This window comes from Gambusia affinis, linkage group LG07, assembly GCF_019740435.1.
Source record: "Gambusia affinis linkage group LG07, SWU_Gaff_1.0, whole genome shotgun sequence".
Taxonomy (NCBI): Eukaryota; Metazoa; Chordata; class Actinopteri; order Cyprinodontiformes; family Poeciliidae; genus Gambusia; species Gambusia affinis.
Genome location: NC_057874.1, coordinates 23576451 through 23604137, shown reverse-complemented (window position 1 = coordinate 23604137; position 27687 = coordinate 23576451). Strand labels below are relative to the sequence as shown.

Below are 27687 nucleotides of genomic sequence, written 5' to 3'. Positions count from 1 at the left end.
GTACAAACAGAGGCTGAGTAACATTTAAACCGGTACTTGACTTGAATTAGTAAGGTTAGCAAAAGGGTCATGAATCAACTGACATAACCTGCACATCTGCATCTTTAAGCTTTGTATAATACAGTATTAGTGTGGTGCTGAATTTTACACTAGAGAAATAAGACCTTCAAAAGTCTCTGAAATTGGACTCAGTATACTTGGCAGCAAAGCTATTTGACATTGGTCTTCTGATCACTTCCTGCTGCTGGATCAGTTTCTCATCCTGGCGAGATTTGAAGTGTCACAGTGGACCCCCACTTCCATCAGCCTCAACACTGGCTGAACTATTTTAACAAAAGTATTTTATTTTTGCATTTGATCAATGTTTTAGTTTTGCATAACATCTTGTAGATTTTTCCTGTTGTATTCATCAATAGCTTTTTCAAGAATTTTTCATGGAAGCAAATTACTTTTAGGTCACACTATTCAAAAAGAGACGTTCCCCAAGCATTTATCCAACAAATTGTTACACTTGTGAAAAGTGCTGTCAATAACTACAGACAAATGACTAAAAAAATTAATATGCTGAATTCAATTCTGGAATACAGATTAAATATGACGGAAGGTTCTCTAAAATGTAGAGTATATAACAGATATGCCTATTTTATGGAACATTTATAGCCCTTGTTAATGGAAAAGAAAAAATATGCTTTTGCATTTCATCTGTTATTCTACCCATCATGGAGACCTTGCACATTTTAGTGTCATGTTTTTCAAAACCTACACTGAATTATTGTAACTATCTGAAGATGGAATTTCATGGCACAAAGAGAACCAGAATAACTCGCTTTAGTCAATTAATGCACACATGAAGAAATCTTTGTTTACCAAACTTGTTTTATTTATTGATTCAAACATGCAGTACTGGAAGAGACATGCTATTTGATATACTAGTTTTACCATGATAGATACTGGAGTATTTGCTCAGATATTAAATTCAAATAATTGCAGGCTATAAATGATGTAGTAGGAATGACTTTACTTAATGAGAATCCAGCATCATATCACATGACATGTTGGCAAGATTACAAGGAAAGGACAAGAGGAAAAACAGCTTGCATGATTTAACAGATTTGGAGTTTACTTTAAAAGGTATTGTAAAGAAAACTATTTCAAGACCAGTACATCAATTAAACCAAACGGGTTTAAAACCTGAAAGGAGCTTAACTGAATTTTAAGCTGCAATTTGGCATGAAAACAAAAATCTAGATTTGCAGTCCAGTCCATTCAATAGGTAACAAAAAAGATATCAAAAATGTTTGCTTTAATTCCTTTAATAGATATAGGTTATTTTATTTTAAAAAGCAAATGTTTGGTGTCAGAAGCCAACAATGGTCCTTTTACCAGACACCAGGCATTTTTCAAGAGGTTAGACAAGGAAATTAACCAGTAGTCCCAAACCTGAAAGTCAGAGCATATCTAACCACGACAAAGGTGAAAGAACCAAATAAAAGAATAAAAATAAAAATAGCTTCCGTTGAAAGTAAACAGATTTGTTTTAAGATGCTGATATAGAATATGCTATAGATAAAGATTGTTTAAGAGGATTGCATACAGCTTCCTCTTTCCTCCTGACTAAAACGGTTTTATAAACTAAAAAGGCACAATACGCAGATGGTGGCTGAGAATGATGTGATGTAGCAGTTTTGCTCAAAGAGGAGACAATAACTGTCAGTGTGCGTTTCAAGCTATTTTTAGCACTTTCAGCACCATCCCAAAGACTTTCAGCAAACACATTTTGTGCAAATGTGGCATTTATTTAAGCTGTTCCCCAAACATGATCAACTCTCATCTGCACAAGTTCAAAAATAAACTATAGAAAACAAAAGACAAAAAATACATTATTCTTTTTATCCCAAAATGTAAAGAAAGTTTTTTAAGTGGTGATTTAAAGAGGTAAAATGTGATTTTAAGTGACCATCACTGGAAATAAATGCACAAGTACTAGTTAAGTGATTACTGATGGAAATGTTGGCAGCAGTGTACTTTACAAATAATAAATGCATTTAAAGGCAATAAATGTGGGTTTTGACATTTTAACAAAATTTTTCTGCTCTGGTTCTATTATGATGGTATGGATAATGTGATTTTTACACTGCATTTTCAGCATGTAACAATTCTGACCATATGCTTTGGTCCCATTAAAGCAAAAAAATGCACTGAGATGACCATCATGATGGCGGCAACAACGAAGGTTTACAACTGCACAAATATAGTAGAATTAACAATTTATGACCTGGTAACCAACAAAGTAAAATATGCAGCAACAGGAATAATCATGGCGTCATCAACAAGCTAATGTCAGCTATGTTGCTAACCTTAGGCTATAATGGCTGAGAAGCATCCTACAGGCACGGCTGCATTGCAAAAATAAGGCAACAAGAATGTTTTGAGTAAGGCTTTAGGTGCAAAGCTGATTGCATCTTTCATTCTATTCTAGTTTTCCAGCATTTTAGGCAAAGGCAAAGTGCAAAGTGTTGGCACCTAATCAATAAAGCTAATCAGAGAGCACAAAAACACAGCTCGTTGGAAGTGCAAAAGTTCTGGTAATAACTGGGAATGAAAATACTGAGTGGTGAGATACCTGCCGCTGCAGTTCCACATATGTCCACTAGAGAGAGTGATAGAGTTTTTCTGTGTGTGGCACAGTGTTTCACACTTGACACAAAACATGCATAGTTGGTAATAAAGCAAAAGTCCTAATCCATCTTATTATCATTTAGGTGCTAGAGGGATAAATATGTAAAGTATGTAGTAATAAAACTATTTTAAAAGGGGATTTTCCCAGAATTATTGTAAAAGGCTTGTAGATTAAGCACTGCTTTGCAATTGGTTGATACTTCATGCTAATTATCAATGACTGGTAGATTGTGTGAAGCACATAATTACATTATTGTGATGTGGAATGAGATTAGGCTGGAGTTTGATATGTAGGTTTGGGGAATGCAGGCGACATTTAGGATTTGGGAGCAGCTGGTTTCTGCGGTTCGAGGCCTCTCATTTTGAAGTAAGACACAAGCTGGTTGGGGACCTCAGCGAGAACAGCCTGAGCCAGCGCCGCCATGGGAGCCTGGGCAAAGAAAGAGATGTCAATGTCAATCTGGTTTTTTTTAATCAAAAAAAGTTATTCCAGTGCATGATTCATCTTTTTCTGGCACAAACAAACAAAAAAAAAGATTCTCCCTAGCTTGAATTGTAAAAGTTCTTAAAGTATAACATAAGTCTTTCAGATTTAAAATTGTGTTTCTGCAGTACTTTGACGTAAGGGAATAAATTGCGCAAACAAGAAGAAAAAACAAATATGACCTTTGTTAACCATGACTGTAGGGTTTCAGACTTGATGCAACCATTTGTGTAACAATTTCTAACTGTATACAAGTTCCATTCAATATTGATGAAACATTAAAGCTTTTCTTAAAAAACATGTCAAATTAAAATAAATGTCTAAACAACTATGAAAGAAAAACTAAGGAAGCCTAGTAAACCAGTCTTCGTAAAAACACTCAATAGGAGTATTCATTTCAACATACAGTTTTCAGAAAATAGTTATTTTTCCTAACTTTAGTCAGTGTAATGATTGTTAATCTCAAAGCAAGTTAAACTGAGTATATTGTGAGGAAACAGCAACCTAAACTTCAAATGCTATAGTTCTCAAACACCTGGATTATCTCCATAAATACTAAAACTTTCCACTATACTGACATGTAAAAGCAGTATTAACACAAGACAGTTCATTTACTTTTTTTTAGTTTGTTGTCACCAAATGGACATTTATGATTTAGTTAAAGGAAACTATTTAACAATGTGCATTACTTTTACTCAGAAATTAGAATTTGCAAAATGCTCTCCACTTCACCTTTCTTTTGAGAAATTTCTGATAATGTAAAGAGCGACATGCGCAAACAACTCAGTTCTACATCAGAGCTAATCTATTTATATTCGCATTGAAAAAAATTTATGAAATGTTCTCAGTACTACTAAAGGAAACCCAAGTACCACCACTAGTATGTGCACCACAGCTTGAGAACCACAGCGACAAGGCACTCCTGTATAAAGTGATGTTTGCCATTTCCACTTAATGGGACTGAGAATCAAAAGTTTCACCGTTTTTGTTTCATATGGCAAAATTGAAAAAATGTGCATCCATGATTTATCAAGAGACTTACATCTTTGAAATTTCTGAATGGGACAAACTGGACAATGTCTCTAGATACGGCCTCGCCAGCAGTGGACTTGAGGACGCCATCGTCTCCATCCAGAAGCTCCATGGCCTTAAAATCAGCCGGCCCCACCCCCACAATAATAATCGACAAAGGCAGCCGAGATGCCCGAACTATAGCATCCCTGGTCTGGTCCAAGTCGGTGATTTCGCCATCAGTGAGGATGAGGAGAACGAAGTATTGCTGGAGAAACAAAACAAGATCAGACTCTACAGGATTGTGCTCGTTAGATTAAATTTTTGTGTACTTAAGATGTTTGCAGCTCCTCACAGAGGCGGTGGGAGCCTGAGCAGCACTGGAGGCGATGGTAGCGACGTGGTTGATTATGGGAGAGAAGTTTGTGGGTCCGGACAGTTTAATTTGAGGCAAAACCGCTCTGTAAGCATCCACAATCCCCTGAATACCTGGGAGACGCAGAGGCAGAGCAGAGGAGGAAGTAGTCAAACAATGCAGACAAACAAAGCTTAGAAAATAACCTGTGATTTGAAATGGCTTCATTTCTGCCAACCCTATATTAGTACTATATTTAGGATAAGTGTTCAACAGCCCTCCATGATATCCTCTGGCTGTATGTTGCATTTGTGTTACTTTACCTTGACAGTATGGATTAGTGGGGTTGAAGTTGAGGGCAAACTCATGATGGGCCGCCTGTGAAACCAATAACACAACAGTTCAGTGATTGCACAATAATAAAATAAGTGTAAATCACTAATAAAAAACTGCTAATATTAGCTTGTTAATACTGCCACGATTGTTCCTTTGCTGAGTGCAATCCATGCAGGTTTGTCATGCATGGATTCTCATACTTTGGATTCTAGCCAACAGATTGGTTAAAAAAGCTGACCTGAAAGTCTGGAGGCAGTTTGGCTCCAAACCCAAATGCTGGGAAGAGTTTATCACTGCAACAGAACACACACCTGCTGTCAGAGTCACATATGTTGAAAAAAATAAAATTAAAATTTACAACCGGCCTCAATCATTTCTAACTGGGAATTTTTTTGAACAAGCAGAAATTATAATAATGAAAGCAAATGTGCTTTCATTATGGGGAAGTTGAATTGGTTGTAGATGAAAATCTGCAACCAACAGGACCATAAAGGGGAAATAGCCTTTCCAAACAAAAGAAATACAACAAAAGAAGTAGCCTTTCCACAAAAAAAAATATTGAATCTAGAAGACAATGAAAAAGCTGTAGAACGTTGAGTTCAGGATGCAGGTGTAGATTGAAAGCTTAGTCTAGGTGTCAGTTTTAGATAACCTGGGAGCTGTATGCTAAAGATCTGAATGTGCGTTAATTATTATGCTTTCCTACAGATGTCTGGAAATGAGAATAAATCCTGAAGTATAAAGCAGCTGTTCTAACAATAATATTAGAAAAAATTAGGTAGTAAAAGGTAAGCATAAACCTAATCTAGAACATTGTGCATAGAGTTTTAGAAGGATGCGTATGTGAAACTTTGGTGTTAAGTAGTGTTTCTGTGGACGGATGGAGATAAATCAAAATATCAAGTTAATTTTATAATTGTATTTCTGTTATTTAGATGAGTTAGGCTGTATGAATAATTCAATCATAGACACAGTTTCTGTTTCTCGGAAAGTTATAATACTTAATTACAAAATAAAAAGGATTTTAACAACAGAATGATAGCCTAGTGAAAGTATATCCATGTACTATTTAATATTTGCACTAACACCTGGGGTTTCTTTTAGATGAATCAATGGATACATAAACTTGATGTTTGTATTTGCTGAGATTAGTTTGTTTCAAGTTCTGACTCTGTTTGGGTGTAGTTTGTGGATTGTTGTGTACTAACGTGTCGTAGTCCTGGACCACATTCCCCACAGACCACAGAGCAGACAGGTACTGGTTCAGCCCATCCGGACTCATGTAGTGGAGAGAGTTGGGCGTGCGAGGATCACCATTTGAGCCGGTGAAGTCGATGCCAACCTAATGTGTTGACAAACATTGATTTATTTCAATAAAAAATGAAATCCCAAGAAGTTAGTAATTCAGAGATGATGTAATTGAACTGGTCAAAATTAAATATTAAATTAATCTGTGCATTAGTGTATGTGGACATACAGTGAAGTTGATCTGGCAGCCACCCATCACGAAGTCCAGGAATGTGTACTGAGTTATCAGCTGTAGGGGAACACATGACACCAAAAGTCAGATGATAGAAAACTTAAAATCTAATTCTAAGAAACAAACACAGCGCAGTTTTCAACAAGTATTCTTATAGAACCTAATAAAAAAAAAATCCTGAGCTCCTGCAGTCCGTACCTTACAGCTCTTCACTGACACAACCCCAGAATTTTTGTAGCTTTTCTTTTTCTTCTGTTTCTCTGGGTGGATGCAGTCGAATTCCACCTAAACAATTGCAAAGTGGACAACTTAATGACCACTGACAAACAGAAACAAACGAACTTCCAAGTTTTACTTTTACTGAACTCACAGGTGAGCCACCAGAAGCTTTCATCAATTCCGAGGCTTTTGTTGTGAAAGAACCAATCAGATCATGAGAACCGTCACTGTCATGGTCTGAACAATCCATCTGCAGAGGAGGGAAAGGATTTAATGTAAGCAATGAAGGTTTGATTGGCTGTTATGGGGGAACTTAAATCATGATTGGTGAAACCTTCAAAGGTTTTTCCATGTCGCAGGAGCAGAAGGTCTGCAGTGGAACGGTGAACTTCTTCCAACTGGGGTTCAGGTTGTTCTTCACCACCTGCACACAAAAACACACATCACATCTCTTTAACCATAGAAGACCATTAATGAGTGGATGTAGAGGAAATTATGATAACTTTGCCCATGAAAGCTGCAAAAACATGAATAAAAATCTTTACCTCTGTTCTGTGAACCAGCTGCCATTTCCCATTTTCTCCTTCTTTAAAAATCTCCAAGAATGGATCAGACTTCCCAAATGTATCCTGGAGAAAAATCCGTTTTCTCAGCAAGTTTTTTTGAAGAAGACAAAATTGAATGTGTATGGAGGCAACAGGTTTGTTCATTTATCATAGCAAAGCAATAATGTTGCTCTTGCTCTGATTGAATAAAAATTAACTTTTCAGCAATCTTAGTAGAGTTTTAGCTGTTACCTTCTTGTCAAGCTTTTTAGCTTCCAACTCCAACACAATGGCTCTGTTGTCTTTTATTTCCTCAGCAGTGATCTACAGACAGGAATGTTAATAATGCTTCATCATCACCGATTCCTTAAGGACCAACTGTACAATGAGAAGCTTTGCCCAATAAAATGCAAGCTACTTACTGTGATGCTTCCTTTCCCAGCTGGCTTGTCTTTCTTCAGCTGAAGAGGTCTGGTTATAGTTTTGCTGGAAACTATCTGAAAACACAGAAACACAAAGGAAATCATGAGCTTTTAACTTAGCTTTTTATTGCTAAGAGGTTTACAGTATTCCTGATATTCTCTACTCTGTGACACAAAAATTCAGGATCGGTGAGCTAGATAAAGAAATCCAGTAATGAAAAGTAATTCTTTCATTACTGACATCACTCAATGATATTCAATCTAAAGCTTTTATGAAACCAAAACTTGGTCTGAAAAGGGTGGCTTGATTCTCACAAACCAATAACTGAATGTTGGCATAAACAATGATGCAAGGTCATGCTTAAAACTTTAACATTTTCAGATCTTTTCCCACTAAAACAGGTTTAAAACTTCTAATATGTTTTAAACCTGGCCTTGTATGGTGTTTACCTGTCCCAACGTCAGCTCTGCCCCTCCGAGGTAATCATCATCGGCAAGATTAGAAGTGGAGTTATCAATGTCGTAGACCCCAAACTTCAGATTCTGAACTGTCTCGAAGTGATAATCCACCCTCAGGCGTTGACTGAAGGATGGACTTGAGGTGTTGTTCAAACGTTCAGTACGACACAGCTGACAAAGCGACATAAAGAGATAGGTGAAGTGGGTTTACCTCAAATATGAATTCGATCTGGGAAAAAACAAACTGTAACAAGCAAAGAGCTATTACCTCTGTCCATTGGTCTCCTGTTTTCTGCAGCAGCACACAAAGAGGGTCTGATTTTGAGCCAACATCTTTATCCAGCAGGTCTGCGCAGGAAACCGTCAGCTCAATCTTAGAGACACAGTCCGCCATCTGAAAAAGAGCAGATATGAGTGTTTTGATTAGCCCAGAAAATAAAACATCTCTGGATTAATTTGTAATCAATAAAGATTTTATTTAAAAAAAGACATGATCATCATTTTTTCCACCAAACATTAAATGTTTAGAGGCTATTACATTCAACATAGTATAATTATGTTTCAAATGCCAAGTAGAAAATGTAATGTGGCAGAGAAATTGGTCACTTAGGAAAAAGATGTGAACAAGGTCACATAACTCAGCAATATGGCTTTAAATTACTAATTTAAAGCAGCAATTTAAAGCTGTTGCAACAGTTAGAGCATACATTTATGCAAGTTATATGCATATTTTTTTAAGGTCAACCAAAACCACAAAAAAATATACACTTAAGTATACACAAATATGTTATTACAAAAAACACAAGATTAGAGCTCGTCTTAAAACTATATCTACTGAGGTAAAAGACCAGACGACATGCCAGAAAGGTGTTACTATGGGTTAGGCATACTGGCCTAAATTTCAACAACATAAAGAATTGCTAAATAAGCTTTCTATGTAAACAACACTTATAATAAAAGGCTTCCTGTCACATCAGGATAAAGAAAAAACTACACGTATTTTATCTCAGAGGGTTAGACCATTGTATTGGTGTCTAGGTGGGGGAAAAAACCGATAAATAAAGCAGCTGCAGCTCATCCCAAGTCCCCTTACTGGTGTTAAGAGTAAGGGAACTTACTCTTACACCAGCAAAAAGGATCAAATCATATTATTCATATGTATATTACTCCTTATAAAGATAGAGATTTGAATTTTAAAATTGTTACTCTATAAAGCACTAAATAGATTTGTGCCAAATTGCATTTCAAAATTGCTGGGCAAATATAGACCTCACTTGTCCTAAACTATATAATGCCTCTTACACTCTTGTCTTCATTGTAAATTTCTTTACTTGTTATTTTATTTTCCTGCAGCACACTTAGAATTACATTATGGATTACTGGTGTTATACAAATAAACTAAGAATCTATATAAAAATAAATTAACTTAAACCTCAAGCTTTGCGTTTTATAATCTGATATCTTCACCATGATATGGAAAAGCCGTCCAAGAAGGCAAACACACGCAAATCAACCCAGATATGCAGCTTCTGTGTAGTCCGACTATAAAGAGCCAAAAAATATATTGTAGGATTCTTAAACTTCATATAGCAATTACACAACTCGATGTATCTACAATGCATGCTAAACCGGTTTTACGACGATATTCTCTGATGAGTCACTGGACAGTTTTCTCCAATAACTGTACAACCATAGACGAACTCTGTGTCATCCAACTAAATAAATACAAATTCTAGTATCTGTTATGCATGACTATTTGTTACACTATACCCTCTTTCGGTGAACAAGGAAGCACGGAATGCTAAAGAATAATTAATCGCATATAGTAAAAAAAAAAAAAAAACCTCCCCAGTTGTTGAATAAGCAAAAACTACAGCCACACACACTCATTCAGAAATAGAAACACAAAGTGAAGTAAATCTAAAAGTAATCACCTTTTCAGAGCGCTCTTTTCTTCTTCCAAACCACAGGAACAAACAAGACGGATGAAAGAACCACTCCCACAGCGCCGAAACAGATACGTTTCTTTGCCGTTTTTTTCTGCAGCTGCCTTACTACCACTAAACGCTAACCAACCTCTCTACTACAGCAGTCACTTAAATATTTGCAGACGAGATTTTTTTTTTTATTATTATTATTTTGCCACAAATATCAGACTTACAAGGTAGTTAGCTATGCTCCCAACTTCCAGCAAGTTTAGCTAACGCTTTATTAAAAAAACGAGTCTTTCTGATTGGTCAGGCTGATGCAAAGCGGTGCTCTGATTGGATAAACTGTCTGTCAGAATGCTAGAGAAGACGGTCACAGTCTTTCACAATAAAAGTGGTGACACACTTTACAAATTAAGCACAAAATCCTTTACTTAATTTGCCTAAACCACCTAATTAGAAAACTGTCCATCACGGGATACAGACAAAATATGTACGATATCTAAAGAAAGCAGCAATGTTGAAATGATCAATGATCTGCAACATAACATTTTTACTCATGAGTTTTTCAAATACATACCTTTTTTATGTACTACCTTCCCTGCATACATATTTACATCCTCCTTCAATACAATTGAGGATCTGAATTATTAAACAGTCACTCCCTGCAGTAGTCCTAATGTAAGGCTATAGAACCAAGATCATAGTGAAATATTTTCAACATAATCTCAAGTTACTTCACAAGTAAATTTTTGCTCATTTTCTCCTCCAGCATTAGAAGTCACAGCTAAACAGGTTTTACGACGATATTCTCTAATGAGTCACTGGACAGTTTTCTCCAATAACTGCACAACCATAGACGAACTCTGTGTCATCCAACTAAATAAATACAATTTCTAGTATCTGTTATGCATGACTATTTGTTACACTATACCCTTTTTCGGTGAACAAGGAAGCACGGAATGCTAAAGAATAATTAATCGCATATAGTAAAAAAAAAAACCTCCCCAGTTGTTGAATAAGCAAAAACTATAGCCACACACACTCATTCAGAAATAGAAACACAAAGTGAAGTAAATCTAAAAGTAATCACCTTTTCAGAGCGCTCTTTTCTTCTTCCAAACCACAGGAACAAACAAGACGGATGAAAGAACCACTCCCACAGCGCCGAAACAGATACGTTTCTTTGCCGTTTTTTTCTGCAGCTGCCTTACTACCACTAAACGCAAACCAACCTCTCTACTACAGCAGTCACTTAAATATTTGCAGACAAGAGATTTTTTTTTTATTATTATTATTTTGCCACAAATATCAGACTTACAAGGTAGTTAGCTATGCTCCCAACTTCCAGCAAGTTTAGCTAACGCTTTATTAAAAAACGAGTCTTTCTGATTGGTCAGGCTGATGCAAAGCGGTGCTCTGATTGGATAAACTGTCTGTCAGAATGCTAGAGAAGACGGTCACAGTCTTTCACAATAAAAGTGGTGACACACTTTACAAATTAAGCACAAAATCCTTTACTTAATTTGCCTAAACCACCTAATTAGAAAACTGTCCATCACGGGATACAGACAAAATATGTACGATATCTAAAGAAAGCAGCAATGTTGAAATGATCAATGATCTGCAACATAACATTTTTACTCATGAGTTTTTCAAATACATACCTTTCTTATGTACTACCTTCCCTGCATACATATTTACATCCTCCTTCAATACAATTGAGGATCTGAATTATTAAACAGTCACTCCCTGCAGTAGTCCTAATGTAAGGCTATAGAACCAAGATCATAGTGAAATATTTTCAACATAATCTCAAGTTACTTCACAAGTAAATTTTTGCTCATTTTCTCCTCCAGCATTAGAAGTCACAGCTAGCTACCTTTCATTTTACACAAGTATCTTAAAAATATAAGCTTTTAAACAAAAAAGATACTTAGTCCATTGGCTGATAATACAGAACAATAAAAGCACGTCATGGAAAATGTGTCTTATCATAGCACCAACCAAGCTCATTCAAAAGGTTAAATCATTCTGTTTTAAAGTCACTTTGAACAACATATCAGCAACAAAAGACACACAAAAGACTTGTACCATCAGCTGCTTGATTAAACATGAGAATCTCAAAACTTTTACATCCAACAGGCCATCATCACATTTGCATCTCAATACAATGACTTCAACAAATGGTGACATTTTTCTTTTAAAAAAAAATTAATTAGAAGGTTATCTAATTTATAGATAAAAGTACAAATCTGTGCTTAAGAAAAAGCTACGCGTTCCAGTTACCCACTATGAATACCACAATCTACATGCCACTTCCTGTAAACACAAGCTGGCGCAGTCTTCAGTTGCATGTTAACATTTAGTCACAGAGACTCATTATTTATTTTTAAATATCATCTGCTGGAAACCATCTTTACCAATTACAACATACAGCCTACAAAATATAATCAAACACACATCTTTTCCCAATTAATTCAGCCCAGCTCATTTATTCATTGTCTTATGGTACTTCACAAAACAAACAAATCCTATATATATATATATATATATATATATATATATATATATATATATATATATATATATATATATATATAGCAGATTCAAAGTCAGTTCCATGCTTTCATAACATCATTATTGCACCTTACCTAACAACAGGCTAATCATAGAAATATATTTGTGGATATTAAATTGAGGGGTGTGTTTGATATTTTCATTGCCCACATTGTGTCACATTACATCCACAAGATTAAATACATTTTAATGTATTTGTTATGCCATGAATAAGAGCATAATAGGAAAGTGGTAGGAAAAAGAGGTAGAACTTTATTGAACATTAATCTACAAACAGCATCATGAAGACCCAGTAACACGGAACAAAAGTCAGGGGAAAAGTTAGTGTTTTTTGAAGCAGAGATTATGTAACAATATCCAAAGCTTTCAAAATCTCTCAAAGCACTGTTTAATCACCTAAAAAAAGAAATTATAAGGCACAAATTCAAACATAACAAGACATGTCTGTCAGCTAATAGAGAATATTATTCAGAGAAGCAGCCAAGAGTCTCATGATATGTCTGGAGAAGCTGCAGTGACTCCACTAATATATATCATACATATAATATATATACTTATGTCGACAGGGCAGCTATTAGTTGTGCAATTCACAAATCTACCCTTTGTGGAAAAGTGGAAAGGAGAAAACTATTATTGAAAATCACAAGTAAGTTTGAACCCAACATTCAACTTACACAGCAAACACCTGGAACAATGTGTTCAATTGACACCATAATAACATTTTTGAGTAATTTATTTAGATTTGCTTGCAAAAAGCTATGTGTGAAGAAAAACTAATCTCCCTGAACACATCACACCCATGTTAGAATATCTTTTTGTTGCAGCATTATACCATGTGGACGATTTTCCTCAACAAGCACAGGGAAGGTGGTCAAAGTTGAGGAGACGGTGCATTGTGCTAAATACAGGACACTTCTGTAAGAAAACCCGTTTTAGACTTCAAAAACTTGGAAATAGAATGAGAGCTCACCTTCCAGTAGGACAACAACCTTAAATATACAGATCAACAAAAATGCTTCAGATCAAACCATACCCACATCTTAAAAATGCTCAGACCTACATACAATTTATTCCTTGGCTTTGACTTCACAATTAAGCACTGCTTGGTTCAGATCTATAGTATAAAATCCCCCCCAAAAATTACTTGTAGAATAAATGTTAAGGCATTGTAGTTTAAGTTCAAAATGACAAGTATTAAAGAGCATAGCACTGATGAGTTGTCGAAATAAGGAAATTTGATCCAAGCACAAAGCATGATTTAAAATCAGCCACATATATCCGTTTGTCCTCAATTATTTCTAATAACTGAAACTCTACACTTCTAATCCACACTTCAACCAATAACAACTCTCATTGGTTGTTGCAACCAGTGGTTGAGCATTTAGTGTTAAGACTATGTTAAATATATTTGATATTTGCATGGTAATTATTAATTTCAACTTAACTAAAATGCTGGTTTCATTGAATTAACATCATACAGAGCAGTATGATGTTAATTCAATGAAATACACTGCAAAAGTAATGCCACATGTTAATGCTGTTATTTAGCTTCTATTTTGACTACCAGGCTACCTTAAGAGACTACCATTTATTTAAACATGACTGCAAGCAGATCTTAAGTTGTCAACAAGTATTAAAATTCATATTCCACTTTTAACACATCACCTTTTTTAAGTACCATCCAGTCAAATTCACTATTTGGTTGTTTATCACATTAGCAGGGCTCCCACTTGCAAGATCAAGTTCAACATTGTTTGTGAATTTTCATTTGACAACTGAAGAGTCATCATAATGCTGTTCAATAATTCATGTATCCATCACTCACCTGTAAGATATGCCTTCTGTTAAATCTCAATAGTTGCATGATCAACAGCTTGTTGGTCCCATTAAAAAAAATAAAGCTCACTCACCACTTGGTCATAACCTGAAAGTCCACTACCTGGATTTACTATAATACACAAACTCTGCTCTTTCCACACCAGCAGCACAGCATCATCTGTACCCCCACATTTCACTTTTATTAACAAACAGATAAAAAAAAGTAATCTATGCACACGTCTATATTCAGTTGGACATGGCTCTTGTATCTTTTGAGGTTCAACACTCCTTGAGTTTTCTCCAGACCAAACTATTTCCAGTAATGCCCTCTACAGAGATTCATATAGCTTTTACAACTTTCATAAAAAATGTTTTTACAAATACTCTCCGGTTGTTTCTGATTGGTTGTCAGACACAACCAATAAGAGCCAAGAAGAAGGTCTTAGCACTGTCAATCATCCGGATGTACATGCTGGTCACAGCCTTTCCATTACACAACAGCTGGTTGACCACCATGGAGTTTGCCACAAATGCCCGTGTTAGTTAGCAAGGCCACTGATCACAGCAGTTAACCAGTTTTCCTGGCTAGAACAGCTTTAGCACATTTAGCAGCGCGTACACGAGTATGAACGACAGCGCTGGTAATATAGTAGCCCTGGGAGGAGCTCCATTTTTTTTTTTTTTTTTACAGATCATCTGTCTCACAATATCTTGACAGTATTAAAGTAAACATGTTTTGTAAATGTTACATACTGCTGGTGTTAAGCATGTTTTCCATTAAACCCACTTTTCTGTGCTATAAAATATTTTATTTTGGTTTGATGTAATCTCTGTTTAAATAATGTTTTTATCAACAGCAAGAAAATCACAACTAACACAAATGCAGAAAAAAAAAAAAAAAACAGCCTATGTGCAGCTAACAACGAGTGATCAATTATTCTATTGGCCATTTTTATATTTAACTGGATAAAAAATGTTATTCTGCAGAATTTTCATTTAGCTTAAGTTTATTTAATGCACTATTAGAAGTGCATAAGAAAAATGAAAATAAATCATTAAATTTCTCTTTTAAATGAGAAAAACATCTTGCCCAATATGCAATATATAAATCTATTTGCATACACTTGATAATTGTAGCACGGTATCCAACAGTATCTAAGAAAATGCTTCCGACATGTGAAAAGCTCAGCCCTTTCTGCTCAACATCATTACAATGTTGAGCTATTTTTTTTGTTTGTTTGTTTTACAAAATGGTAAAGCTAAAACTAGGCCATTTCAGAAGGGTAAAATATTTTAAGACAAAGGTGTTTAATCTTAATTGTATATATTTTTGTACCATTTTGGCTTACTGTTATGAAGGTGCTGTTCTTTCAGCAAATGGCATGTTTTAGAGGTTGTATCTTAATTAATCGATTACTAAATTGACAATTATAGCAATAATTGATTAATCACGATAAGTCCAATTATCCATGCCAGTGGTATTTAGTTAGTCCTTCAGGGGTAATTTCTTGCATGTTTTACATCTCTGCCTGATTCAACATACCTGAATGAAACGTAGGTCCATTACCAGGCCTCTGCAGAACCTGAGGACATACTAAAAAGGCAGTTCAAGCATTTGAGCTGTGCTGGAGCAGGAACACATTTAAAGCATGCAGGTTATGGCCCACAAGGTTATGTTATGCATTTCTGCTCTATACCAATGACAATGGCCCCAACTGTCAACAGATTTTGAAGCAATACACCAACTGTTGGAATGTGGTGAAAAGCAGATTTGTGCTATGGATGTGCAGCCAAAAAGAACAAAGACAATGCTGAATCTATGATCGTAAGGACGAAGGCAATTTGATCCAATTGCAAAATAGTGCAAGGGAACCTAATAAAGTGTCCAATAAGTGTAAGGTTTAGTATAATACTCCTTCAATTGCACACATTATAATGCAGTATAGCGGTAAAGTATTTAATGCAACATGTAAAAAGTAAAGCCAAAGGACAAGAAGCATCTATTGGATAAGCTTACTGAGTCAAGGTTTACTTCCAGGGTGGGTGGTATTTTGAATGGAGGAACACGATGCTAAGCTATAAAAACAAAGACGTAAAATGGTAAAAATATTGAATTGTGTTAAGTATTTCAAGACAGACAAGTATAAGCTAAATCAAGTTCCCATAATCAGAAAGTGAAGAGCAGACAGTTGGAAAAGATCACTGCAGGTGAAGAATGTCAATTTATTAGCCAGAGCAAAGGAGAGACTCCACATCAGGTATGGTAATATGATCATACAAATTTGTTCACAGCAATATCAGAAACAAATACGAGCTTTAAGGTGGAAACATCAGAATCATGATAGAACTTACAAGCAACATAATGCTAAGAAACTAAAAACACTACAGACTTCATCTCAGAACTCTACAGTCCAAACACCTACAAAACATTTTCTGCAGAAAGGGGTTTGGGGGTATTCAGAGAAGCATAATTAAAAAAATGCAGTATCATAAAATGTGACAGAAAAAAAGAAATTAGCAGCTCTGTTAAAAAAGAAAAACATGACTCCACTATCTTGCCATTCCACATCCTCTATGTGGTAACACTGACCAATGCATCAGTTTTAATCAGCATTATTTTAATAAACAATAGGGGATGTAAGCATAATCACCATTGCAACAGGTCACAAACATTTAATCGCAGCAAAGAAAGCGTCTCAATTTCAAAATTTAAATATGGATTATGAGTTCAACACAGCGGCAAATTTCATCAAAGCAACATAGGATGTAAAGATTTGAATGCAGCGACAGTGCATGTAAATTTTTACCATATCAAAAAAACAAACATTTTATCACAGCATCATACTGTGGTTGTTCATCTTACCAAGCAACAGAGCATGTATATTTCAAACCACAGCAGCAGAGCATTAAGCACATACAGCAACAATGTTTGACACTTTACAATAAGGTTATCAGAGCAAAGAAAGACAGATGACTGTAGACAACATGATGAGGGAAAAAAAAGCTACACTCTCAGTGAAAATAATATGGAAGGACCAAAATCCTGCCAACATCATTATAACCATCATATTCGCAACCATTGTGGGTTTGTAGAAGCAAAGTCAGTGGAGCAAATGCAGAAAAATAACCAAAAAACAAAATGTGGATTACAGTCCTTTATGGACAGCCTGCAAGTGGCAGGGCTTACCTGTAGGTATCTACACAAAGGAGGAGTTTTGGTAATGACAGTCACTGAGCTGAAGGTCTCAACAAGGTTCTTGACAACTGGCTTACTTCAGAATCAGTCATGGTTTAGCCAGAGTTGTTGATCCAGACGAATGTAAAATCTTATTTACAGTCATTTATTAATAATATTTAAATCAGGTTTATTTTAACTTTACGTGCTCCAATAGGTCGGTCATTAAGTTCCATTACTGCAGCAGTGGCCTCATCTTGGTTCTGGAAAGCCACCATTGCTTCACCATTTGGCATGCCTTTATCATTGAACTGTAAGCAGACTGAGCCTGGTACCACCTGGTAACCATAGAAGAAGTCCATAATCTCATCCACAGTTACAGTGAATGGCATGTTCTGAAGCTTTACGATTGTTGGACCAGCAGCATTACGCTGATTGTTGGGGTTGTTGGATCCTCCAGGGGCCGGAGGGTTCCGGAGGGCTTCGTTCCCAGGAGTAAACACTTGCTGTCCACCTGCTGCTCCACCACTTGGAAGTCCCTGGTTATTGGTGGTGGTGTTAGGCCCTCCACCCCGGTTCTGTCCTCCTCCTCCACCTCCCTTTCTATTGCCATTGTCAAACGGTACTAGGCCTCGAAGCCCATCCTGGCCAAAAGGAGCTCCTCCAGTAGCTCCAGGGCGAAAACCAGGTGGCTCCAAGATAGGAGCGCCAGATATTCCTGGAACCAGAGGAGGAGCAACACCTAGATTTACTTCCCCTAACCCTGCTGCCAAAGGAGGCATGGGAGGAGGACCTGCAAGCCCGTTACCTGGGGCAGAGAATGGTGTAACAAACGGGTTACTGTTGAGGTTGCCCATGGTGTTTCTAAGAAAGGTAAATTCATCACCACTCATGGCTGCAAAGGGATTAATCTGGGGCTGCTGGGGATTAGGTGGTGCCTGCTGGTGCTGGTTTTGGTTCTGATGGCTTTGGTTGCGTTGACCTCGCTTGTTTTGAGGTGGAGGATTTCTCTCAATCTCTTTCATCTGTTCAAAGGTCACCAAATGGACGAAGGCATCACGGCCATTGAGTTTTTGGCGGTGTAGCCTTTCAGTTTTGCGAGCATCCTCCTCAGTTCTCAGCTGTAGGATGGCCTGCCCCAAACCATTGCCATTACTATCTGTCAGGACTTTCAGCGTTTCCTCATATATGCCTATACCATCAAAAAAGGCACGGACATCCTTCTTGGAAATGTTGTAGGGAATGTTGCTAATGTGTACACAATTCCTTGGTGTTTTCATGCCATCTAAGTTCTTGCCATCACCTTGTCCTGCTTCACGTTTGCGGATAGCATCAATCTTTTCTAGCATTCCTTTTCGGCTGATTGGATGGACCTGGATAAAGCGGGAGCCCATGTATTGCATATGAGCTCCAAGCCCAGCCTTGTAGTCCTGTTCTGACTTAAATTCAAGGAAGCCCTCCCCTGTAGCCCGCCCATTTGGGCCATAAGAAATAAAGACACTATCTTCTACAATGGCCAAATTGTTGAAAAACTCCTTAATTTGTCTCTTGTTGGCCTCATAAGGCAGACCTTTCAGATAGACACAAAACTCCTGCCTGTGAGGAGATCGTGACCTCTCTCGTTGATCTCTGCCTCCAGGACCAACATTGATGCGACGGTTCTGATGATCATGGGGCTCATTATGTAATTTACTAGTATTATGAGACACATGGCTCATCCTACTGTCACTGATGCTGGCCCACTGATGCTCAGAGCCCGGACTGATCTCAATGAATCTCTGGCCCATCATGCCACCACCTCGCTTCAAAGCTTCAAAACTATCCTGGGGCAAGAAGAATTTGACAAAAGCCCTTCCATTTGGTCGACCCTGCCCATCCCTCTGTAGGCGAACCCCATCTACTCCAAGACCTCGAAAAAAGTCCCTGACTTCCATCTCCGAGCAGGAGAATGGGAGATTTTGGAGGAGAACATACAATTCATCAGGGTTTGATCCCCCTGCTCCAGTGGCAACAACTGCTGCAGCTTTCATATGAGCTTGAAGGCCAAGTGAGGCCAATGGAGAAAGAGGGTTGAACAACATGGGATTAGGGGTTCCAAAAGGCAGACCTGAGCCCAGTCCTGCTGGGGGAGGTAAGGAGGGGTTGAAGGGAGGTAGAGAGGACATATGAGGAAGGTGGGCTATAGGTGGGACTGGAGGACCTTGGGATAAAGGTGTAACAGAAGGAACGGGCGGAAGGGTGGACACTGGAGGAGGAACTGAAATAGTGGGCAGTGTGGGCATTGGGGGCATGGAGGGCATGTTGGCAAGAGCAGAGATGGGTGGAGGACCAGCATTAAGTGATGATAGAGCTGTGGAAATTGTGGGAGTTGAACTATAGTTATTGGGGAAGCTTGATGCCACATTGGCCATGGTTGCTGCTGCTTTGTTAGTTGATTGGTCTTGTGATGAGCTTACAGCAGTCACTGAAGCTGGGGTGTTTGTAAAACCCTGATTCCCATGACTACTAGATCTCCCTCCTGCCCCACTTTGCACCGTCGGTATGGAGGCTGTCAGTGCTTGACGGTTTGCATTTCCAGGTGTGGGTGCCGTTATCTCTACTGGCCCTGCTCCAGCTTCAAATCTACGGCGGCTAAGTTCAATCATGTTCTGCATTTCTGTCTTGCTGCTGAGTAACAGTGACACTTTAGAGCCTTTAATGGACCCGCCTGTACGCATCATTCCTAGTCGAGCATCCTCATCTGTGGCGAACACAATGAAGGCTTCACCATGTTCCCCACCCACGATGTGAACTCCCCCATCAGGAATGGTTAGGCCGGAGAAGAAGTGTCTGATGTCCATGGTCCCAGCCACTATAGGCAGACCCTGCAGCCTGATGACTACAGCCATATTGACTGTTTAACAACAGCCCTACAACCTGGGGAGAAAGCAATACTACCATCAGATGAAAAGCAGAGGGAAGCAGAGAAGTTTCTAAATGTTTCAAACTTCAAACTATGCAGGCAAGTAACATAAAATTTTTGATCATGTAGAAACATTTTTTTCAAACTTTGCAAAGTTATTTTGGCCTCTGATATTGGAAACCAGAGGTGTTTTGAATATATAAAAAACGCATCACTTTGAGAAATGTTTAAAAATGAAAAGAACTAAAAGGCCAACCTCTAGCAAATTTGGTAATCTTGATTCAGAAAAAACAATCAAATTATGAAGCACATTAGATTTTTTTTGCTCTTTAAAACAAATGGAGGCTATGAGCATGAACAAAGAAACTCAAAAAAGCCAATATTCAGAAGGCTCTGATTTCACACTGTAGTTTCATGCCAACAAATAACTGAATCAAATCAATAACTTAAAAGCTAAAAATAAAGTCCAAAATGTTGCCATGTTTAGAATTGTTCATGGGCTAGACACGGATACAAAAAGGCCAAATACCTGTGATCAATTGATATTAAGCAAACAGGTATACAAGCCATTTCATACAATACAAATCATCTAAAGACAGTTTGGATAATAAGTACCTTCTGTTTAATCCAGCAAATGTGTTTAGCTTGTAGAAAACCTAAAGCGTACACGTGAACATTCTGATGTCAAATTACCCTGATGCGTACACTACAAAAATAAAATAACTCAAAGTGATATGAGGCATAAACAGATTACTTTTTGCTGACAATGGGGGGAAAAATCCTGTAGTACTATTTTACTCAAGCATTTCATGGATCATCAAAGATTGACAAACTTACTTTCAAAGTAAGATTTTCTCATTTAATCACAATTTCATTAACAGAAGGATATAATCACACTTTGCTAAAAAAAAACAAAAACACACATTGTTACACCTCAAGTACTAAAGCTAAACTGAAGTTGGATCAATTTCTTGGACACCTTTAAAAAAATCTTATTTTCAACATTGTAAAGCAACCATTCAGCTCCATAAAATATTTTTTTAAAGTCTTCTCATCTTAGTCCATTTGGGATGCATTGACACAAGCTCAGTTTGGTCAGCTTTAATCAAACTGTAGTACATTTGCTTAGAAAGTCTGGTACATTTTGGGGGAGGTGAATGCACAATTGAATTCTGAGTGAACTATGGCTGGCCTAAAAACATAGATCTCAGTTTTGTTGACGTGAACAGGCACAGTTCAAATATGATTGCCAAGCGGACTGGAGACCACTCCAAAAGCAGGAAGCAGACTGTAGTGCAAGGCATTCTGAGTAAATACAACCAAAACAAATGTGCAAATCTATAGTGGAAGAAATTGCGCGGGACCCTTTATCAAAGACAAGACAAATACTACATCCACTAAAATTTGACACCTCCACATTTTTATTTACATTAGGTGAAGAAGGAAGTTGTGCTCAGTATCTTCTTCAGAGGTTTTTGTGCAGTTTCCTTCAGTGATTATTGGTGCAGCGTCACCACAGGCGAAGGGGGATCAGGTTTTTCAAAGGGTTTGGTTCGTTTGACACAATGCAATATGAAACTGAACTTCACCAGATGAAATTGTGACAAGTATTGTGATTTCGGACCCAAACTGAACCGAGTCTACCGGACAGTTGTGAAAATAACAATCTGGCCAACTGTTGGTTCTTGACTTTCTTTAAAAAGTCTTGAGTGGGGCTGGGCAATAACTGAAAAACATTTATTTCAAGTGAGCTAAACAAATGGCTCAAAATTACTGTAAATATTTACCATTTGTATGCAGTCACTTGTATTCAGTGACTGCATACAAGTCACTGGAAGCAAACGATCCTGAAGGTACCACTGACGTGTTCCTCTAACAGCTCATCTGGAAAACCAAGTGTGTCTGTTTCAGGTGAGAAGAGGCATCATGGCCAGGGATACTGTATATTGAGATTTAACCCAATTAATTGAGATATAATTTTTGAGGTCAAATTGCCCAGTCCTACCTTTAAGTCCAGAACAGATAGCTGCTTCCAGATTGAAAACCTACTCCAGTGTATAGAGAACCAAGTCATCTGAAAAGGAGAACACATCTGTGTGTCTTCCGTACCAAGAATCAGCTGAGTGACCAAAATGAAACATTGACCAATCCAAAACTAAGTCCAATCTTTTTCCAATCTCTGAAATCTTCATATTGTTCCACTAGCAGATTTTGAGAACCACACTTGGTTAACCATTTACAGTATCAATGAGCTGTTCCAAAATTAAGTCAGAAGAAGCACAAAAGCAAATTTAAAAGAAAAATGTACTCTGTATGTATTAATATTGGCTGTTCAGTCAGAGTGCTACAACAGACAGCTCCTATTATGCATTTGCTTAATATTTCTTTTCTTGCTGTTTGATTTGGTACCTAACCTTTTCGGGTAGGAGAAACAGCCTTCTGCCATAAGATACCAATTGGTACCACCTTGGAAAACTTTTAGTTTAACTAGCAAAAGGAGGAAGACAGTCTTGAGCCAAATTCAACAGATGCCAGAAAGGCACAGCTCAACAGTCATTCTAGCAGAACTGATTGCCAATATAACATTCAATACATCTTAAAAGGTCAACTACATAATATTGTCTGTATCTATTTTTAAATAGTATATTTTTTAAATTAACTCCTCTTACAGACATGGTGTGATGCTACCTCTGCTTCTGATAATGACTAACTGAACTCAAGAAAAGTGTGCTAAAAATAAATTTTTATTGCTGATATTTAAAGTTCATACAACAAAGCAAAGCAAGCTAAGATAAATTGGTTTATCAAAGTTTTAAACATTTTTGATGTTTCTGGACCCTACTATTGACTTCAGTAAAAAACAAAAAACAAAAAAAAAACTCTTAACTGTCTCTTCTTAAGAGAAAGTTGTATTTTTCTTTTACCTTGGAATGCAGAGAAATCGGCTTTGTTTGCTCAAGCTAGTCAAATGTGGTGCAAAAATAAATCTCATGCAGTTCAAACTCACCAATGCAACTAAGCAGTGTGTATACTTTCACTGAGTTACAGGATTTCTGCAGGACACTGAAACCTGGTGAAAGGGTCAGAGAAACAAACATTCCTGTTCAAAACATTGTTCATACAGCAAAATGACATGAAGTGCGAAAAAGTGAAAGGTGTGTTTCAGTAACTTGCAAAATGTATTTTATAATTTAATCAGTGTCAACAGCTAACTCTGAATCGGACTCAAAATGTGAAGAATACCATATTAATGTATGATTGCCTAAAGGTTTAAAGTGAACAAACATACTAAGATTTATCAAAACTGAACTTTGAGAATCAACTAATGACACACGCCTCCCAACCTGAAAGAGCTACAACACTTTTAAATGTTGAAATAATCACAGCAAAAAACAAAGTTATCCCACAAATCCAAAGGACTCAGCCAAGTTCTGATGAAACCAGATCTCAACACCAAAAAATCCTCTGGAGTTATCTCACAATCAGGCACTCAGCAAAATCTTACAGATATGCATCTTCATACATCTGAGTCAGCAAACAGCGCTTCAGCGCCTCCTTGTACAACACATCAGAATGACCATCTCAACCAGCAAACATTATCATATCAACCAAACATTAATATTATGACAGCAGGAGAAACTCTGTAGACAACAGAAACATTATCGTTAATTTTTAAAAAGAAATCTTAGGAACATTTATTGAGAGCAGCATTAGCATCATGCCAACCAGAGCAACATAAGCATCATATAAACCACAGCAATGTTCACAACTGATTATCAGCAAAGAACAAGATAGCAGCTGATGAACAGAAAAACAGTAAAAAAAAGAGCAGAGCAATATGGCAGCTAAGACCAATAAAACACGCAGAGCAACAGAAAATGGAGCAAACTTGCCACTTGTAAAATCCTATGCATTGCCATCCAAGATTGAGGGGCCACTGCCCTCTGTAACTCAAGCAAAGCTAAAATTGTTGAAAACACAAAATGCCTTCATGCCTGCAGTGTACTACACAACATGATACTCAACATCATCAACCCCAGAGAATCAAACGCTACACTGCAGATTACACAAAAGACAACAGAGATGAAGGACAATTCTTTCAATGCTTTGAAAAGTAATCTTCACTGAAGTTGTAATGATCCTCTCACATTGGTGTCAATGTACCCAAGAAGGCAGCATAAAGAGGAGGAATAAGACCAAAGTAGAGTAGAAACCAGGAGAAGAAACCATCCAACCAACCCTGGATACTCAAGGAATAGCGGTGCAAAATGAAGCTGGAAAGATTCAGAAAACCACTTCCTGCAAAAAGAAGAAAAAAATGCACATTTTTATTTTTAAACAGCAAATTCAGAATCGGGGAACAAAACAAACAATACTCCCCAAGTTTTATTAAAGTAATTAAATCATTAGGAGGGACATGCCAACACAACATGGAGACCAAATCTCTGACAAAACAATAAGACAGCATCAAAAAAATCTGAGGTCAAATCAACATGCCTTTTCCAACCTCTTGCTATTATTGCAGTCACTGATCATTTCTGACTCTGCTTGTACAAAGTTCCACTGGCATCCACATTCTTAACAGGAATTTATCAAAATAATTGTTATATTTAATAATCTTCAGTAATTCAGTCCCTTTATATGCAAAACTGAAATCATGCATACAAGATATAAAGCCATTCAGAACCTGCATTATGTTCTCCAACAAGAGTACTTTCAAGTAAACATAAATTATCAAACACACCACAAATGAGCAAAAAGAAAACAGAACCACAAAGGCCACTTTTTTCAGCTAAAGTATCATCATACTCAAAATGCATGTGTGGCAAATGTGTTATTTTACTGTAAAATAAACTATTTCTTGCACTGCATTGACCATTTGCTCTGCTTTAGAAAAAAATATATTAATGAGAAGCAAGATATGCAACTTCAGGGCAAACAGTTAAATCATGTAAATAGAGAGAAATAAACCAGTATCAATTAAACTGAGATTTAGGCTCTCACGTTTTCATAGGATTCAATGGAAATTAATACATTATCCCAGAATTCAAGCTTTTAAAACAATGGCTTCGGCTGCACACACAGTCTTAGTTTAGAAGTCCTATGCTAATTTGTTTCGAAAATGTTGCCAAAACCCCTATATAATCTACACGAACATATACGACATGAAATAAATTACTTGAAAGAATTGATCTAAGTTCAAGTAATGAATTAAGTCAAGACATGCCATTATCATTGCTCCATCCATATTCTGTACACCCTTGTCCTTTAGAGGGATCGGGAGGGGTGCTGGTGCCTCTCTCCAGCTAACGTTCCGGGCGAGAGGCGGGGTACACCCTGGACAGGTCGCAAAATCTGTCGCAGTATCATTGCTCCAGTTTACCTTTACTTTAATCAAACTTGATTCTTGAATGAAAATACTTCGAAATAAAATACTTTGAAAATATTTTGTTTGCGTTTACAGCTTCCTGTAAGCAGCCGTAAACACAATGAATCAAACGTTAATCAGCTAATCTCATTGTGAGCTGTACCGTGTAGAAAATAATGAATTTCGGCTAGCTAGCTAAGGGTAAGTGGCAACCAAAAAACACGAGATTTCGAGCAAAACCATGCTAAATATTTAGTCAATGCTGTGCAATCTAGGCAAAGCTTCGACACATATCCTCTACACACATTTTCTAAAACTCGTTATTGACTAATTCCAACCAGCGTGTTTCATTTGTATTAGCATCCATTGAGGCTAACCCCACATTAGCAGCTGTAGCTGCTGGTGAGACCTGCTAATGGGTGTTTTAGAGCTGAAAACCGAGCAGTACGCGGGCTTTCCGAGCCGCTTGAACAGTGTCATTAAGCGGCCTGTCGAATGTGGATTCTTACCGAGGAATTTTGTCAATTTATACACTGACGTTTTAGTCATACACGGATGTCTTTTCTTCTCTCTGCAGGGTGTTTCTTCACGAAATGTCGGCGCAAACACCGCGATAACAGCAACGATGACGCGAGAGTGTGCAGCCTCCGCTCCCTGCTGATTGAATCTGGCTAAAGCAAACTCTTCTTAATTTTTATTGACAGTTGGCAAAAAAAAAAAAATGTCGGGTAGGCATTATCGCCAATATAAGTGGAGTGTGGTTCATAAGGATTTCATTTATAATATCTAGATCATATATATTGATATTAAGGCAAACTCACTTCGTCCAATAAATACATTTTAATCTATTGAAAAATTTAAAACCATGCCAATTAACTAAAATATTCATTTGTGTCAGAAAATAGAACAATTCATCAGTAAAACATCAGTTTAATTTATAGACATTTCACTGCACTTTAATCCAGATTGTATGTATTCAGACTTCTTTATGTTTTACATTTCAATCCATGTTATTTGTTTCGTATAGAACATAAAAAATATGCTCTCTGCAAGGAGAGTGAAGTTTGTCGGAATTTTGGGGAAAATACTGGGAGTTGAGACTGAAGCAAAGGTTCAGCTATCAAAAGGAGTCAAAAATACAGTGGAATAATTGAGTGTTAGAGTGGTCTAGTCAAAACCTACACCCACACCAATAGAGAATACATCTAGATGTAAATATTAATTTTTCACAAATAATCTCCACCCCCAAGATCACTGAGCTTGAGCTGTTTGACGAAGAAGAATGGGTAAACATTTAATTATCTAGATGTGAAAAACTGGTTGAGACACAATGAAAAAGATTTGCAATTATTAAAAAAACATGTCCGTCCTTCCACTTTGCCTTTACCTTATGTTGGTCTCATCACACAAAACACCCTAAAGATGGTGGACATATTGGAGCATGATATATAATGTGAACATGTATCTCAGCATGGTGTTAGAAAGAGAAATATTTAATTATTTCAGATAAAGAAAATCAGTAAAGATATGAGAATGTGAATACAGACAATGGATGTTTTTCCTTTTCTTCAGTTTGTTTTCAATGGTGAGCAAAAAGTGTTTCATCTTCAACAAGCTGAATTGTTTTCCTTTGAATCATAAATCATAATGCATCATAAACTGTGCATTAACCTACAGTGTATGTGTTAAAATATTCAATGTTGTTATTTGATCAATGTCATTTGATTTTAAAGTTATTAGTTTAAGTGAGCTGTTGACAATATACTCATTTTTTGGCATATTTTGAAGGTCCACTTCAACTCAAACACCAGCCAGGTGGAAGTGAGGTACTGGTGCTAAAAGTTGAGCTACTTGGACCTTTCGAGTTAGCCTTTAACTCTTTAGCAGAGTTAAAAATGAAAGAGTGATATGACCTCCTGTGTAAAC

The 27687-nt window shown here is 37.0% G+C and overlaps 1 protein-coding gene across 8 annotated transcripts; it reads right to left on the bottom strand.

Moving 5' to 3' along the window:
* Positions 1-998: 998 nt before the first annotated feature.
* cpne1 (copine I) lies at positions 999-26431 on the bottom strand. Of its 8 annotated transcripts, XM_044123106.1 has the most exons (17): positions 26271-26430; positions 23401-23463; positions 8259-8384; positions 7982-8161; positions 7532-7606; positions 7362-7433; positions 7110-7193; positions 6899-6988; positions 6716-6814; positions 6544-6630; positions 6343-6402; positions 6074-6207; positions 5104-5158; positions 4853-4907; positions 4530-4663; positions 4206-4442; positions 999-3109 (listed from the first exon to the last, which is right to left on the bottom strand). In XM_044123106.1, the coding sequence occupies exons 3-17, from the start codon at positions 8382-8384 to the stop codon at positions 2996-2998; spliced, it is 1602 nt and encodes a 533-aa protein (XP_043979041.1). In that variant the 5' UTR covers positions 23401-23463; positions 26271-26430; the 3' UTR covers positions 999-2995. The 8 variants fall into 8 exon arrangements, with proteins under 8 accessions (XP_043979041.1, XP_043979039.1, XP_043979038.1 ...); XM_044123104.1 differs by lacking the exon at positions 23401-23463 and having other exon boundaries at positions 26271-26431; XM_044123103.1 differs by lacking the exons at positions 23401-23463; positions 26271-26430 and adding an exon at positions 11012-11287.
* Between the last annotated feature and the right edge of the window lie 1256 nt (positions 26432-27687).